The sequence below is a fragment of the Lithobates pipiens genome, unplaced genomic scaffold, assembly GCF_037356315.1.
Source record: "Lithobates pipiens isolate NorthernLeopardFrog02 unplaced genomic scaffold, aLitPip1_a1.2 Scaffold_13, whole genome shotgun sequence".
In the NCBI taxonomy this organism is placed as follows: domain Eukaryota; kingdom Metazoa; phylum Chordata; class Amphibia; order Anura; family Ranidae; genus Lithobates; species Lithobates pipiens.
This window is the reverse complement of record NW_027507718.1, coordinates 324,654,323-324,672,488: the sequence shown is the minus strand read 5'-3', so window position 1 is coordinate 324,672,488 and position 18,166 is coordinate 324,654,323. Positions and strand designations below refer to the sequence as shown.

The following is an 18,166-nucleotide window of genomic DNA, read 5'->3' as shown; positions in this document are numbered from 1 at the left end:
CGGTTGCTAGGCAATCGGCTCCTCCTCTCCTCACACAGAAGTCATCGCTGTGGAGAGGAGAGCAGATCGCTGCAGCCGGCTGCTGATCAGTGAGTATGAGCTGCTTTTTACAGCTTTTTACTCACTGATCACCAGTCTAGTGTACACAGTAAACACACCACACAGTAAACACATCACACAGTATAAACACAATGTCCCCACACATGTCCCCAAAACATACATGTCCCCAAATAATAAAAACACATGTCCCTAATAATAAAAACATGTCCCCCACATATGTCCCACTAAAATCACATGTCCCAATGATTATGTGCACACATATGTACGTGATCACCTGCACACATATGTACATGATCATTTGCGTACATATGTCCGTGATCACACAAACCAATTATTATACACTTAACGGATTTTTTTTTACCAAAAACATGTAGCAGAATACATTTTGGCTTAAATTTATGACAAAATTTGATTTTATTGGATTTTTATTGAAGTAGAAAAAAGAAAATATTGTTTTTTTTTCCAAATTTCCGCTTTTTTGCGCTTATATCGCAAAAAATAAAAAACGGAGTCGTGAATAAATACCACCAAAATAAAGCTCTATTTGTGCGAACAAAATGATAAAAATTTCATTTGGGTACAGTGTAGCATGACCGCGCAATTGTCACTGAAAGCGCTAGAGCGCTGAAAGCTGAAAATTGGGCTGGGAAGGAAGGGGGCGAAAGTGCCCTGTATTGAAGTGGTTAACTACAATATTCCACCCATAATCCCCATGTAGAAAAATTATTGTATGCAAATTCTTAAAAGAAACAGGTTAAATATGCTCATTGTTTGGTGTTAACATGATATTCCTCCCATAATCCCCATGAAAAATAACAAATTCTACCCATATTCCCATCAAAAAGGTCAAATGTAGTTTTTCCATTACTTTTGTATAATTTACTATGATCCTGTTGTACAGCTGCATATTCATCAGCAAGTGAACAGTTAGGCTACTTTCACCCTGAGGTGCTTTACAGGTGCTATAGCGCTAAAAATAGCGCCTGTAAAAGCGCCTCTCCTGTGTCTCCAGTGTGAAAGCCAGAGGGCTTTCACACTGGAGCGGTGCGCTAGCAGGACGGTCAAAAAAGTCCTGCAAGCCGCATCTTTGCAGCGCTATAGGAGCGGTGTATTCCCTGTTCCTAAAGAGCCCCTTCCCATTGAAAACACATCACTGTAAACCCGCCAGCAAAGCGCTGCAGCAGCAGAAATTTTAACTCTTTTTCGGCCGATAGCGGGGGTTAAAACCTCTCCGCTAGCGGCCGAATAGCACTGCAAAAACTATGGTACAGTGGCGTTAATAAAGTGCCACTTTAAGTGCTGCTTTACTGCCGGCGCCCACCCCAGTGTGAAAGTAGCCTTAAACATTAGCAACTGCTTCTTGCAACATTGTATCAAGCACTGCAGAAAAGAACATACACACACACACACACACACACACACATACATACATACATACATACATACATACATACATACATATATATATATATATATATATATATATATATATATATATATATATATATATATATATATATATATATATATATATATATATATAGTAATGACTGTTTCTCAAAATATGTTAAAGTACACTGACATCTAGTGAGAGTTCTGAGTATAGCAGCCATTAATCCAATCATCCCAATATGCAGTTTAGTATGTCCTGGGGAAAAATACATAAAAAATAAAAAAATAAAATAAAAACACACACATAATATTTTGGGAAGATAATTGTTTACTAGAAGAATAGAAGTATTTGGGTTGAAGTTTAAGCATAACAGTCTTAGGTGTTTCAATTGAGCAACAAGAAGTAAATACTGCACAGAATTAAGCAACACTGAAACTAATTTAACACAAAACGCAGTTAATTTTTCATAGTTATTTAATAGGGAAGCATTAGACCTGATCATGAGTTGGGGACCGCGTAAAGAATAAATCCATCCAAATCTTAAATGTATAATACGCGCATCAATTATACAGTTTATGAGGCTGAAAAATGATCACGTCTATTGAAGTGAATAAAACATTTGCGAGATAAGTATGCCCTATATGCGAAAATCTGGATGGCAGAGCCAATAGGAGATTCTGAATATTACAGAAGTATTAATACCATTTATAAATAACATCTCAAGTACCGCCCAATACTACATTTCCAGTTTTCAATGGAGCTATTGCAAGGGTGTACACATAAATGCAGAATTCTGTAGAATTTTGCAGCCAGTGAAATCAATCTAGGAGGCAGAAGCCTCGTTAAATAAGGTAGTAAAGTCTGCTTTTATCACTTTTGCCTACAGGTAAGCCTATACCTAGGTAAGGCTTACCTAGTAGGTACAAATTAATATCTCCTAAATGTTCACCGTTTAGGAGTTATTCACATTGGTAGCGGCCGGTGACATCATCGGCAGATGCGACCTGAACTCCAAAATGGATGGCACACTCGAGTGTGTTGTCCATTCCGATCGCTTAGCTACAATCCTGACTCCCCTGCGTGAGAGTGACACCATCGTGGCCCAGCAATTTAAATGTGCCAACCCAGAAAGAAGCCCAGGTAAAGATGGAAGCCTTGTCACCTGTCAGCAGGGACAGAATGCTGCTGGAGGGATCTGCTTTACACATAAAGTCCGTCATAATGTGCTAGTATGCAGTGCATACTAACCTGCAGGGGGACTTTTTTTTTTTTTTTTTTTAAAGAGACTTTACTACCACTTCAATGAGACAACTAAAGATTGATGAATCCTCAGGGGATTCATCATCTTTTTCAATGGGTAACTCCAGACCAAATCCTAAGTTCTTGCCTAAGGCTTATATATAGGAACTGACAAAGCATTTGTATAGGGATGCACACACTTTGTGGTCTCATCTCTTCTTTACCAGGTAGGTGCATAACAGTATTTTAGCTAACAATGCTACAGGTGTTATGTCACTCTCCTGTACCTGCTTGTTTGAGTTACTGGTGGTGGCCACCCAAAAATCTCTTGCCTAAATCACCTAAGCAGCTCTCCCTCTTTGCAAATCAGCAGAGCAGGCTCTTTCACTGCGATCCTGGATTTATATTTCAGCTGTTATGTGTACAACTCAGTACAAAAACGACATTTTAGGTAACTACATCAACTGAACTGAACTGTGATTTCCTGGGTTTTTAACGCAAGCATAATCCTAACTTTTTCTCAATTTGTACATATGGCTCATGGGCCCCCAGCAGGGCTCTTAAATACAGTGAACATATTATAATACACATATAATAATAAACACATACAAAAGGAAAAAACATAACATACAAAAACCAATATGCAGTTTCTAGGTGTGTTATGGCCCCGGCCCCCCAGAACTATTAAAGCCTTAACACCAACAATGTAATTTTATAAAGGAATGATGAAAGGCATTTTCAAAGACATAGTTCAGCTCATAAAACATTTTCTCTAGTCTGTGTGTGACAGCTTTCAAGGGATTTTCTACTTTCAGAGAAAATGTAAAAAACACTTTTAGTGTGCAAGTCCTCCTTAGAAGTGGTCAGACAACTCAACCCCACCAATAATGTAAAGGCTGCTCCGTTGGCCCAAACTTAGCTCTGGTCAGCTTTTTCACTGTTGCACAAAAGCTGCAATGGGCACAAACCACTTCTCTGAACGGTGGGGTGAGGACCACTTGTTGTCACAAAATAAATATCACCAAACCCCCTCCAGAAGCTGTGAAACTAGTAAAGTCAATACACATTTAGATATTGAAAGGAAATTAAGCTGAAAGCCTAAGGTCATACAATAAAATGAAAATGAATAGCTGTCACTTAGGCTGACAGCTGCAAAATTAATAAGAACCATTTCCTCTTCACAATTCATAGGGGTCGATTTACTAAAGGCAAATAGTCTGTGCACTGCAAGTGCAGTTGTTCTAGAGCTAAGGGGAACATGCAAGAGAAATTTAAAATCTGCATTTTTTTCTTGCACATGATTAGATGATAACAATCAGCAGAGGTTTTCCTCATTTCAGAGTTTCCCCTCAGATGTAGCGCAACTGCACTTGCAGTGCACAGACTATTTGCCTTTAATGAATCAACCAAACTGTCTCCTTATATGGTTTAGGAATGAAAAAAACGTACGGCCATACAACCAAGGACTGAAATAGATGTCCCTCTTTTTAAAGTTTTGAGAACATGCTAAACATTAAATCAAGTGCTTATCCCAAAATCGGTTTTGGTTACCAAAAAATGAAGCACAATTATAATACACATCAATGGTAAGCTTGACGTGCAATACAGTAAACATTGGATCTGTCCCTAGTATATAGAGTCCCCCAAGCTGGAGTATGGATAGTACTAATATGCTAAACATTAGAATCCACTGCCAGCAATGGATGCGTACCAAATAATAGATTTTGATTTGCGCTAAAGATCTAACCAATAACTTCTCTTAAACACTTTAAAATATATATACTTTTTAAATATAAGTGTAGCATTTTTATTACAAGTTTGTGTAAAGGATGGTCTCCGCTTTTGTTAATAACAATAACAGTAAAAGTGAAACATTTCTCAGAATTTTGTGAACCCAGACACAGGAAATTATGCAGAACAATATACTATGCTTTGACTACCCACACTTTCAATATTACACGTAGGGTGCTGTGGGAAAACAAGTGATAATGGCTACTGTAGATTTCCTGCAATGCATGAAATGTATAGTGATGAAGTGTAGGATAGTAAGAGTAAACAGTGCATAACTAGTACGCCTTCCAGCTCTAAGGCTGCATTCACACCTAAGCGTAGCATTTGCAGGCAGAAAATTGTGTGAATTTGCGGCGGTTTTTACTGTGATTTCGTTGCATTTTTTAACACGTTTTGCAGCGATTTTGTGCAGGGCAAAGGGTCACCAACGTAAAAAGAAGAAAAACTACCAAATCTGTCCAATTCGAGTGACAAAAAAGGGTCCGGAACTTGTTTGAGCTTCAGGCGACTTGGAGTGGAGATGTGAACCGTCTCCATTGAGAATAATAGATTTTTTCCACTCTAGCGTTTTGTAGCTTCAGGCTTCAAGCTACAAAACGCTCAGGTGTGATTGCAGCCTTAAAACGTAAGGCTGGCCAAATATCTCACGAACAATAAGATCCTTGCATGAATTGCTTCAAGGTGTGATATTGAGGGACTGCCTGATCCCTCTAAATACTCCCTTCTAGTAAATAACAAACAGCAAGATTATCATAAGTGATGCTCAAAATTAGTGTTAGACGGCTAGTTGTTTATTTTATTGGGCTGCTTACAGCCATCCCTATGCAGAGTCCACTAGTAGGTCAGAATTAAAGGAGATCACCTGGAAGTATGATTAGGAAGGACAGTGACCCGCAAGAGTAAGGCCCCTTTCACACTGACGTCCCATTCAGGCCCGCCTGTCAGTTTTTCAGGCGGACCTGAACGGGTGCTCCATAGAGCTCTATGGAGCGTCGGATGTCAGCGGTGACATGTCCGCTGACATCCGACCCGCTCCGATCCGAAAAAGTGTAACGGAGGAAAAAGCTATTTTTCCATCCATCTGCGGATCGGATCGGGTGAAGACGGGCACTGCGGTCCATCGTCATCCGATCTCCCATAGGGGAGCGGCGCTGTGACAGGTCCGTCCCTGCGCAGTGTGCAGAGACAGACCTGTCATCTTCCTGCTCAGCGGGGATCGACGGAGTGATCCCCACTGAGCAAACGGATATCCACGGGGCGGATCAGAACTGATCCGCCCCGTGTGAAAGGACCCTTAAGCCTTAATTACCCTTATTTCTATGATACGTTTTACATAGGTCTCCAAAAAATGTACAAAGAGCACAACGATATTGCTAGCTCAATGTCTCAGTTCCCTCGCATTCTATGAAGAAATGAGTGGCTACAAATAGTGACCTCCATTTACAGGGGCTCACATATTCATGAAATGCTAGTTAAAAGATTGAGTCCATAAACCACAAGTACTGGGCCAACAGTATAGCTGAACTCTCTGCACAGTTTTTAAAGATCCCAAACTCTGGAAAGACAGCACAGAGGTAAGTGTAATTAACGATTTACATTTAGCGCTCACTGTTCTTTCTAGTTTATTTCCTACAGATATCCTATAACAGTGTCTCTAGACCACTTTTGGATTGTCCATAGGGATAGAGAGAAAGCAGTCCAGCGTATCACTCGTTTTTGGCACCATAAGCTTGCTGCAGTACTGGTAGACTTCAGGCGATGATGGTTCTGCCGCCCAAAAGGTAAGGATAACCTTCAGCGGTTAGCGTTAAAATTAGGGTTTAGGGAGTATTTTAATGCTAAGTGATAGGTTATGATTTATGCTACTTTCACACTGGGGCTGCCGAGCGTTAGCGCTAAAGCACTGCTCGTTTTAGCATCGCTTTAGCAGCTCTTTTAGGCCACTAGCGGGGCGCTTTTAACCCCTGCAAGCGGCCGAGGAAAGGGGTTAAAGGCGTCTGTGTTGCGGCGCTTCCAAATCGCTTTGGAAGTGCTACCCATTCTTTTCAATGAACAGGGTGTTTTGGGAGCACTGTATACAGTGCTCCCAAACTGCCCCATAGATGCTGCTTGCAGGACTTTCACAACATCCCGCAAGCGCACCGCCCTAATACGAAAAGTCACACTGAAATTAATGGGAAGCGGTTTTCAGGCGTTATTTAGAGGCACTCTCTAGGGCTAACATGCCTGAAAATCGCCTGTGTGAAGCCAGCCTAAGAGTTCTGATTAAGTGTTAGACTACATGTTAGGGTGGGGGCTGTATCCAATTGTTAGGTTCAGGTTAACGATGAGGGACATTCTAGGACACATTTTAGCACTTGTCTTCATGTCAAAAACCCAGAATTGAGCTCCTGCTCCTAAAACGAATGTGGCAGCACCATTTATGGTTTATGCCAGTAAATTCTTGTCAAGAGATCACTGCGTTGAGCATCACTTTAAATGTTTTTTTTTTCTTGAAAAACAAATAATTCAATTGGAAAAAAAATGATTTGCCACTGTAGTTAAAGGTCCCAGTGACTCACATAGATATACATACACTGCCTAAAGAAAAGCAGCTGCATATGCTAGAGCATATCCCCTGGTTGAAAAACACAAAGAATTTATTTGGGTAGAGAGTGTCCTTAGTCTCTTGGAAAAACATCCAGAAAAGCAGAAAACATAGCACCTTCTATTAAGCCTAATGGTTTGTCTTTATGAAAAAAAAATAATACATGCATATATTTTTGCTGGTAAAAAATGTGCATTTATTATTTTTCTTCACAGGAGCCTGCAGAGCATTGCATCCATGATAAGCAGATCATGGGTGCAATGTCCGGCTTCTGCAGACACTGCCTACAGCTCTGTGCTTGTACCCTTGTACGAGCGGGCAGGCCTGGTTTACACTGATGCAGTGAGAAAACTGCATGCGATTTGGCAGAAATCGCACCGCATTCCTGTTCAAATAACATGCGATTCTTCAGTTGTGTTATTTGAGTCAATGTTCTGTATGGCTCAAATTACACTGAACCCACACCAAAAACGTGCAGGACCCTTTATTTGTTCACATCCATGCAATCCAATTCTGTAAATTGCTCTGCGTTTTGCAAACCGATTTTGGGGGTTTCATTAACTTAAGACACCTGCATCAGTTTGCATGATTGGAGTGCAATTTGGATGTGGGGCAGAACCCGCACAGAATTCACACCGAATTCCACACTGCATCGGTGTAAACTGGGCCTTAGAGTTGTAAAAAGTGTCAATGGACTGTGCGCATGCCAATCAGCATGCACACAGTCCATTGAAAGTAAAAGTCCATCTGCTGCAGTAGAATATGGGATGTGTAGTTTATTAATTCACACATCCCTGTCCATTAATGATGTGGCTGTGAGAGGAACCCATGCCTACTGTCACATGGAAGGTGATGCTCAGGGGGAGAGGGGGGGAGTCTTCTTGAACATGTTATACTCTAACAAAGGGTGTAACATAGAAAGGTGAATCTATCCTTTAAGTAAATACCATCGAAAAGTCTAACCATGACAACAGAAAACCTTGAATTTAGAGAAACTGGACCCTTTGTACAGTAAAATAAAGGATTCCCTTTCTGTAACCCATGAATTTTCTTGGATCAAAAAGCAGCAAATACAGACTCAACCTGCAGCTCTACCTGCTGGGGTCATTTAGTATTGCAGCGTAACCATAAAATATGGTGGCACTATAAAAGTTCATTCTACGCCACTAGATGGGTTTCAACCTATCAAGTACTTTAAACAGCAAGGATTAAACTTCAGCTCTATTTTATAAGCATGCAGTGGCGATCCTTCCATTTTTCTGCATGAGCCATAATAATTAAATTTTTTTAAATCCTCTATGACTGATCAACTCAAAAGGTGCCAAGCTAAACCAGAAAACCATGTTAAATACCAAATGCAAGGAAGCTTCTCCAATTCACAGTGTAAAAGATTCCATATAAATCCTGTATAATATTATTATTATTACAGACATTGAATGTTCAACTGATCCAGCTGTTTGAAGTTAGATCAGAACATTCATATGCCTGCTCAAAAAATGCCAGTCAACCAGGAATGCTTCCCTTGCCAATTACTTCAGTTTCCCTAGACAACTAGTGTTGGTAGCCCCCCTCCCCCCCCCCCCTTTTATAAGCACATACACACGTCCACCCTGTGTAAACTAGTTGTATGTGCATACTAGTAGAATTATCTTCCATTAGACAGGTTTTTTGGTTGCCAGGTCATGCACGCACAGTCAGCTGTGATCTAATGTTTATAGAAAACTTTACTATTGGATTGCATTGCTGTTATAAGTGTGGGTTTTGATCATGCCACTGAACAGTGCTGCACCTGAAGAGCTCACTTTCCATGAATTAACTGACTTCAGTTGTGTATACACATTTTTGTCCAGCTTGCATTCTGAGTGAAAATAATCTAACAGATGTTCCCATCCATGTTATACTGAGTATATGGAGGAATTTCCTGCTGCAGCTATTGTATTCTGACAGTCACAGCCAGCACCTGACAGAGTACTGGAACACGGCTGCATCTCATTGGATGCAGCTGCTATTTGACCAATTTTTTGCCCAACTTCTTTGATCTTTCAATTAAAGGATGTCAGGCAGGAGGGGGCAAACAGGACCATCCACGTAGCAAATTTTGTCTGTTTACCAACCAAAATTCGTATAGTGTGAACGCAGCCTTAGATGGTTATAATATAGATTTTTTTTTTTCTCTGTACAAACCTGCAGAAAAGTTGATTGTCCATTAGCTTTAGTAAAACAAAATGACAAGTAATAAAACTTTACATACATTAAACAGGTTTGTTGATTCTTTTTTAAATAAGATAGTACCAAGTGCCTAGAATTCAGAACTTATGGACAGTCTGATGCTGTTAAAGTGTGAGAATGATTTCAGGATTGCTGAGGAGATGCTTGATCTGGTCGTGAAACTTTTCTCTGTATTGGTTGAAATGCATTATGCTCTCAGGCTCTTCATTAAACCAAAACTTGTCAAATTCATACAAAAGATAACCTGGAATAAAATGACACAATAATTCAATCTGGAATAAATCTACACAAAATTTTATGCCACGGGGCTCTAAACTGCAAAATCAGAAGATAAGAATTTAATCTAACTCATAAGCCCTGTACACACAGTCGGAGATTCCGACGGACAAAATCCGTCTGATTTTTTCCGACGGATTTTGGCTCAAACTTGTCTTGCATACACACGGTGGCACAAAGTGGTCGGAAAATCCGATCGTTCAGAACGAGGTGACGTACAACACGTACGATGGGACTATAAAGAGGGCAGTAGCCAATAGCTTTCGTCTCGTAATTTATTGAGCATGCGTGGCACTTTGTCCGACGGAACTGTCTACACACGATCGGAATTTAAACGATCGGATTTTGTTGTCGGAAAATTTTAGATCCAGCCCTCAAACTTTCTGTGTCGGAAATTCCGATGGAAAAAATCCGTTGGAGTCCACACACGATCGGATTTTCAGACAACACGATCCAATCGCACATTTTCCATCGGAAAGTCCGACCGTGTTTACAGGGCAATACAGTTTCATGGAGAGATTATAATAAAATTTATAAATACTTACAAAAAAACTGATGGAAGCACTTAATCTCAGGGAAGCCAGGAACCATATTATAGAAGTGAGACTTCAGGGCCCCACTCTTGAGTAAACTGTAAGCCATTTCTGTTAGGTTGATCCCAACTATTGCATACGAGTACCTGAAATAGATGCAAAGTGATGAGGCACTGTATAGCTCTTGAAATATGTGTCTTTGGACTAATGGTATAGGGAAAACTGATACCTTCTAAACATGTGATGTATTTGGATTGTAGACTATAAGACCCCTTTCACACCAGGGCGTTTTGCAGGCGCTATAGCTTTAGAAATAGCGCCTGAAAAACGCCCTAAAGAAGCTGCACCCGAGGGCTTTCACACTACAGCGGTGCGCTGGCAGGACGTCAGAAAAAAGTCCTGCCAGCAACTTCTTTGGAGCGGTGAAGGAGCGGTGTGTTTACCGCCCCTCCACCGCTGCTGCCCATTGAAATCAATGGGGCAGCGCTGTAACGCCGCCGGCAAAACGCCGCTATTCCGGCATATTGCCGGCGGTTTTAACCCTTTCGCGGCCGCTAGCGGGGGTAAGAGCGCCCCGCTAACGGCCGAAATGCGCCGCAAATCCGGCGGTAAAACGCCGCTAAAAATAGCGGCGTTTTACCGCCGACGCAAGGTGCGGTGTGGTGTGAAAGGGGTCTAAGATACAACACCCTTGCTTATTATATACACAGTAGTGTGCTGAAAGTTTAGGCAATTGTGAAGGTAAAGAATTATAAATTCAGTCTACACTAGATGGAACTAACAATCTTTAGCATTTTGAGGGATCTCTTGGAATGGCCATGGAACAAATTAATTGCATATACCCAATATTCAGTCTGTTTTCTCAACATGGCAGTTTTAATTAAAAGGATATGTTCACCTTTACAAAAAATAAATAAATAATAATAAAATGCACTTTTTTTTTTGTTTTTGTTTTTTTTACCAGGTAAAAAAATATATATGCGTTTTTTATTTCTTTTTTGTTAGTAGCCTGTAAAGCATTACACCCACGATCAAAAGATTGTGGGTGTAATGCCATGGTCCTGCAGACTGTCTGTATCAGGCAGAAAGCTACACAAACATGCAGTTACTGAATGATAGGAAGCTCAATGAACTACCTAGAGTGCACAACAGCACCCTGGTAGTTCATTGAGACTACAAGCTGACAGCTGCAAAGGCTGTTGGGACTTGTAGTAGTTTTCACATTCACAGAACGCTGTGAATGAATGATGCAGCCAAATGGGTGGAACCACCCCACACGCCTGTGTTTAGAGGTCGACCGATATGGGTTTTTCTCTGGCCGATGCCGATATTTAGAAATCATGGCGGCCGATAGCCGATATATGATGCCGATTTTTTTTGGGCCGATATGTTAGGCCGATTTTATTTTATTTATTTATTTATTTTTAATCCCCCTTGATCTAACACACCTTTCCCACTGGGGCGTTTTAAGGCGCTTTTGGGCTAAAAATAGCGCCTGTAAAGTGCCTGTAAAATGGCTCCCCTGCAGTCTGCGTGAAAGACAGAGTGCTTTCACACTGAGGCGATGCGCTGGCAGGATCTTAAAAAAAAGTCCTGCAAGCAGCATGTTTGGAGTGGTGTATACCGCTCCTCCACCACTCCTGCCCATTGATATGAATGGGCACCACTGCCGAAGCGCATGCAATGCGATTTGGCAGCGGTGCTTCATGGGCGCATTTAACCTCTTCCTTGGCCGCTAGCTGGGTTATATGTGCCTCACTAGCAGCCAAATAGCACCGCTAAAATGATGGTAAAGAGCCGCTAAAACTTGCGTTTTACCATCAACGCCTGCCCGCTCCAGTGTGAAAGCGGCCTTCATACGTGATACAGAAAATTTCTTACACTTAAACATTTATTAAACAAAACAAACCTCCAATCAGTTTACTTGTATGTATGATTTAGATAAAAAAAAAATAATATATATATATATATATATATATATATATATATATATATATATATATATATATTAAATAAAAACAGGTAGTCAAAACTTTTGGACAAAAAAAAAAAATGGGCTAACTTTACTGTTTTTATTTTATTTTTATTTTTTAAATGGTGTATTTTTTTCCCCAAAAAATGCATTTGAAAGACCTCTGTGCAAATGCCGTGTGACATAAAATATTGCAACAACCGCTATTTTATTCCCTAGGATCTCTGCTAAAAAAATATATATCATTTTTGGGGGGGGTCTAAGTGATTTTCTGGCAGAAAATACAGGATTTTTACTTGTAAGCAACAAGTGTCAGAAAAGATTTAGTCTTTAAATGGTTAAACTGAGAACTTCTACACACAGAGATGACTTAATTCATTGAAGTGTAAACATTGTATCTTTCTGTTCTTTTCTTGGCAGCCTGCCCAGAGTGGAGGAAAGGGTTGCTATGACGACTCAGTCAACTTAGACTGACTTCTATACAGAAGTCATTTCAAAGTCCTGCTGTAGTTCTAAATCGGCTTTTTATCAGCACAAATCGGCCGATGCCGATTATTTAAAAAACGGCAAATATCGGCCGATATATCGGTCGACCTCTACCTGTGTTTTTTATAAATTGTGACAGCGAGCGGGGGGTGGGGGGCTGTGGAGAAGATCCCCGCCTAGCTGTCAAAATATGAGTGTAACATGTTACAAAAGATGAACTTATCCTTTAAGTCAGGCTTGGATTATATTGCTACTAACTTGAAGTTTAGCAACCAGAATATACATCACAATTATGGCAACATTTAATCAATACCTCCCTATTATGACAGCGCGTAAATTGCTGAGTGTGAGTAACTAAATTCAGTTATTGTACCTGTGAGCTTAAGGTTGTCTGTGTATGCCCCAAAGAATCTGTTTTGACATTTTCTTTTATGCAAAATCAATAAATAAAATAGAAAAAATGCTATATAGTGGAGATGCTTTCAAAAATAATGAAATTCATGTTTTTTTATCATTTGAAGTAAAAAAATTAAAAAAAGTTAAAAAAGTACATAAAACTAAAACATATTTATCTTTGCTGTATTCACCCTTTGACTATAAAACAGCATACATTCTCTAGGTACAGTACATTTGCACACAGTTAAACCCAAAAGCAAACAACTATTAAATTGCATCCCCATCCCCGCATACACTAATGTAAAGCACATACATCGGGGACGCCTACGCATGAAAATGTTGATTGCAATATACGTTACATATCGCCACGCACGCCAGAGCAATAATTCTAGTACAAGACCTCCTCCGTAACACTAAACTGATACCTATAGGGGCTTTTGAAGCATTACCTATAGAAAATATAAAGTACTGAAGTTTGTCACCGTTTCATGGGCGCACGCAAATGTAAGGTTTGGAATGTTGGGTATCTATTTACTCATCTTTTATATTTTACTGACCATTTAGCTAATTTACTGCAATTGTTTGCCCATGTACTTTAGTAAGCTTTTTACTGAAAATTTGTGTTTCCTAAACTTTTGCAGTAATATCGTGTGACATAAAACATTGGCACTACCACTATTTTATCATCTAGGTTGTCTGCTTTCAGAAAATATATAATGTTTGGGGGTTTTGTGCAATCTTTAAACCCAAAATTATTTTTTAAACACGTGTGCAAAAACGGCGCTGGCAGCGAAAAAGGTTATTGCTGAAAATTACATGCAGATATTTATCCTTCATGTAATACCATCAGTGAGGTATCTGATCAGTTCTGTGGAAGGAAAATTACCTCAAACATACAGCCAAAGTCATAAAGGATCCTCAGCAAAAAAAGGAACAAGAGAGTTCTGAAAAGAGAAGGTATGGTCCCCACATAGCCCTGATCTCAATATCATTACGTCTGTCTCTGATTACATTAGCAGACAAACTACTGAGACAACCTAAATACACCGAAGATCTGTGGTTAGTTCTCCAAGATGTTTGGAACAATCTACCCGTCACGTTCCTTAAAAAACTGGGGAGAATTGATATTGCTTCAAAGGCGAAAAGTGATCACACCAAATATTGGTTTATCATAAATTTTTCTTCTCCTTATGCACTTGGTAGGTTGTTAATTGATACATAAAAGCTTTTAATAATTTTTGAATAGCATAATTTTACCACATTTCAGAAACATATAAAAATGTTACAGTACTTTATTTGTTTAATATATATATATATATATATATATATATATATATATATATATATATATATATATATATATATATATATATATATATATATATATATATATATATATATATATATATATATATATATATAAAAAACTTATCAGCTAAGTGTTGAAGTCATTTTGGTGACACTACTGCCATCTAGTGAAATCGCTGAGATGTTACAGTAAGTGACAGCTGTGCCATCATCACAATATGCAATGAAGCAACACAGAGTGGTTTTAGTCAATGAGCTGGATTTTTAATTCCATCAATGACTAGACTAAGAATTTGTACCATCAAAAACAATGGTGTTGTCTCTTATATTCTTTTTATGTTCAACTTCCCCCATTAATAAATCCAGGCAAATCACACAATTCTGCAAAAACAGCTTTCATGAATTTCCTTGCTTCTTTCTCCTGCCATATGCATGATACAGAAGATGTTATTTGCCATATATTCTTACCCAATTTTTGGATGATTGGAATGAGAAAGAATTGAACGGGATTCTTCTGTATAATGTCTGCTAAAATACCTGCAACAGAAAACGAATAACTGAATGATTAAAGAGGCAAAGTAAGAGTATTTATACAGCTTTTTTTTATTCCATAAGTAATAAGTTTATTTATAAAGATTTTTTGTTTATCCTGGTGCTCATTTTCTTCTTTTAAATGTGCCGCCTCTAAAACTAAGAGCTGAGAGATCAAAGTCTGCTGATCGATCAGCTCTTGGTCTTCAGTGACCAGAGAGCCAGTGACTATGTCACCGGCTTTGTGCTCTGCCCCTCCAGTGGGCTGTGGAGGGGCCAGGAGTAGCTGGCTCAGGGTCCCAGAGGTGTGCTGAGAAGCCGAGCTTGCTGCTGGTCTAGGTATGGATGGATCCTGACATTAAAGTCGGGTTCTCTTCACAATCTGGTCTGGCCAAGTGGCATCAGCCGACAGCAGACTTTAGTGTGACCTCTTGTCAGATGTATAAGGGTCACAGGAGTGCAGAATGAAGTGCACTCCTGTGACCCACAGGAGTAGAGCCAAAAGAGCTTTGGCTATACTTCTTCTTTAACAAAAAAAAAAAAAAAAACTAAAAAAACTTTAATTTTACCATAAATATTAAATTAACCTTATCTGATGATATTTTCTACAAGAGGATACATTATTAAAATTCAAACTTCGGGGAAACTTGCTTGATATACAGGATCTTCCCACCCCGTGTCATTGGTAGCTCATAGAGCCATTTTCTTAATCTGTAACTCCGGCCCTTTTTAGTCACTAGATATGGCTAGCTGGCTCTCATGGTATGGTGTTAACTCTCACATTCAAGCCATTTGACAATTCTGTGCTTTTTGTCAGATGAAGCTTGCACTCTCATTTCCCTTCTCCCTCATTTCTCTGATCAACTCAAAATCTGGGCCTGCTGGATATCAATTGTTTGTTTCTCTTATGTGATGATGTTTTACCCTTTTCTTGCTGACTGTGTTTATTGTTACACACATGGTCCCATAGTAATAAGTAGTAGTCATCTAGATCAGAGAAAGCACAATGGGATCAAATGAGAAAGTTGGTTAAAACATATTGGAATAGGAACTGGGAGTATGGGACGGGGGAGAAAGGTTAGAGTGGAAAAGGGGATGTTAGTTTTATCTGTACAACTTGAAAGATTTTCAATTAAGCAAAAAATACACTTTCCTTCTTTCTAGCCATGAACTTTTTTGTTCATCCTCATAAAACAGACAAAATGACATGGGCCCCTGTCTATCAATATGCACTGTAGGTGTTTCACAAATGGTGACTACGGAGCCTAGAAATAGGAATAATTTTTTTTTTTTATAAAAATAATTTTGACCGTGCAAAATACTTACAGTAAGTTTGCCAGTCCTAGAATGCCCATGCCACGAAAATCAGTTTTTGGATCATCACCTTGAAAGCCAATGTCACCCCACTGTTTAGTTATTCTGGATTTCAACTTCTCATGTGGCATAAGCAAGTCCCAGAGCTGAAAAAGACAAATTAAAAAATGAAATATGTTTAATGCAGAGTATGCATTGTATTACTTTGCAGATGGACTCCTAAGGAAGAATGTATAAGCTAGGTAAATATTCATTATAAATCTTTTTTTTTTTGCAGTTTTATGCTTACCTAGGTGGATGCAGCATCTGTCCCCTGGCGCCTCTGCACTGAGAAACGAGCGATCGAACATCACTGATGGGTCTGTTCTCTGAGCTCCCCGAACAGAGAGCTGCTGACTGTTAATCAGCAGCTCTCCGCTCTGACCCCATTACACCCCCCCCCCCCCCACTCGCTCATTGGAGCACCGAGCTGTGGAGGGGCGGGGAGTGGCCATCTCAGGCTATTAGCAGCTCACTGAGAGGCTGAGACGGGTGTCAGTCCAGACATCTGGCGGATCCAGACTTCACTGTCGTGATGCCGTAGTCCCTGGACTGATTCCAGTGGCATCAGCAGAGAGCGGACTTCAGACCACTCTCTGCTGAAAACGGGTCACAGGAGTGCACTCCTGTGACCCATAGGAGGAGCTCAGCCAAATGAGCTCAGGCTGGTCTTCTACTTTAAGATGCATGTAAACTCTAGGAGTGCATTACACAGTAAAGCTTTCATAAAAAAAGAATTGTGACCGGAGTCACTTTGGGGGAGGGGCTCGTGGAACCCAGATTACCTTAGAGAGATCAGGAAACTCCCTTTTCAGATCTCTAGGCCCCTCTTATGTGCAAGTTACCGTGTGTTTATTAGGAGCACAGGGCGACCGAGAAAATGACAGACAACTACTTAATGGATGCCGAGAGCATGGTTTGGATTACTCCAAGTGGGACAGACATATTTATCAACAATATCCCTTAAGAAATCTATGAAGATAAAATGAATTCCACTTTATCAGACTGAGACTCATAACCACTTTCCACATGGCCACTGTATATAATGAGCCAGGTGGGGCTTTTATCGTTTTGAGTGGACGTTCAGGGACGTCCTCAGAATGCGTGCTCGTAGCGATCACAGGATCCAGAGTAGAGATCGGGATATGGGCGCTGTGATTGGCCCTCCCGATTACGTGACGGCTGTGTCCACACCACAGCACCACTGTCACCCCTGTCCCCATACACATCACTGTCCCAAAAAAACATCTGTCTGTCCCCATCACATCTGTCAGTCCCCAATCACCACCGGTGGCCTATCAACACTGGTCATTGCTACCACAGCTTATGTACTCCATAACTTTCACACAGACCAAATAATATACACTGATTTGGGTTATTTTTACCAAAGAAATGTAGCAGCATAATTTTTAGTCAAAAGTTATGAAGAGAAATTACTTATTTGCAAAATTTTATAACAGAAACTAAGAAAAATATATATTTTTTGAAAATGGTCGGTCTTTTTTCTTTTACGCAAAAATAAACCCCCCAATGATGATTAAATACCATCAACAGAGAGCTCTATTTGCTTGAAAAAAATAATAAAAATGTACGGCGTTGCATGACCACGCAATTCAAAGGGTGACAGCGCTGAAAGCTGGTCTGGGATGGAAGGGGGTAAATTAGCTCATGTTAAATATATCATGGTCAGCTATTAGTTGCTAGAGAGGTGAATTAGCATAGTTTATGTTGGCTGTTCCTCAGTTATGTTGATTTTATTCCTGTATACATTTGCCTTTGCATACGATAAAGTGACCAGGCTCATCTGACCTCGTGTACTATAAATTCTGTGTGAGTTTTCAATAAACAGTTTCTGTTCTCATAAAAGCTACTGTCGGGCTAGTCTTGTATGGTCAGCTATAATATCTGGTTTCTGGTTCCAGACTGGAGGAAGCTGTATCTTTACAACAGCATTTAAGCGGGGGGCAAGCGGTTCTGTCACAAGAATTTATTCACGTTTCATTCTCACACAT

At 39.8% G+C, this 18,166-nt stretch overlaps 1 protein-coding gene across 1 annotated transcript in view; it reads right to left on the bottom strand.

The window, feature by feature from the left end:
- Positions 1 to 1,760: 1,760 nt before the first annotated feature.
- ELMOD2 (ELMO domain containing 2) overlaps positions 1,761 to 18,166 on the bottom strand; it is a 33,906-nt gene continuing 17,500 nt past the window's right edge. The window contains exons 6-9 of the mRNA XM_077476940.1: positions 16,128 to 16,261; positions 14,739 to 14,807; positions 10,121 to 10,254; positions 1,761 to 9,543 (exon numbers count right to left, since the gene is read on the bottom strand). Of these exons, the coding sequence (XP_077333066.1) occupies positions 9,404 to 9,543; positions 10,121 to 10,254; positions 14,739 to 14,807; positions 16,128 to 16,261 (477 nt within the window). The 3' untranslated portion in view covers positions 1,761 to 9,403. The remainder of the gene's footprint in view (positions 9,544 to 10,120; positions 10,255 to 14,738; positions 14,808 to 16,127; positions 16,262 to 18,166) is intronic.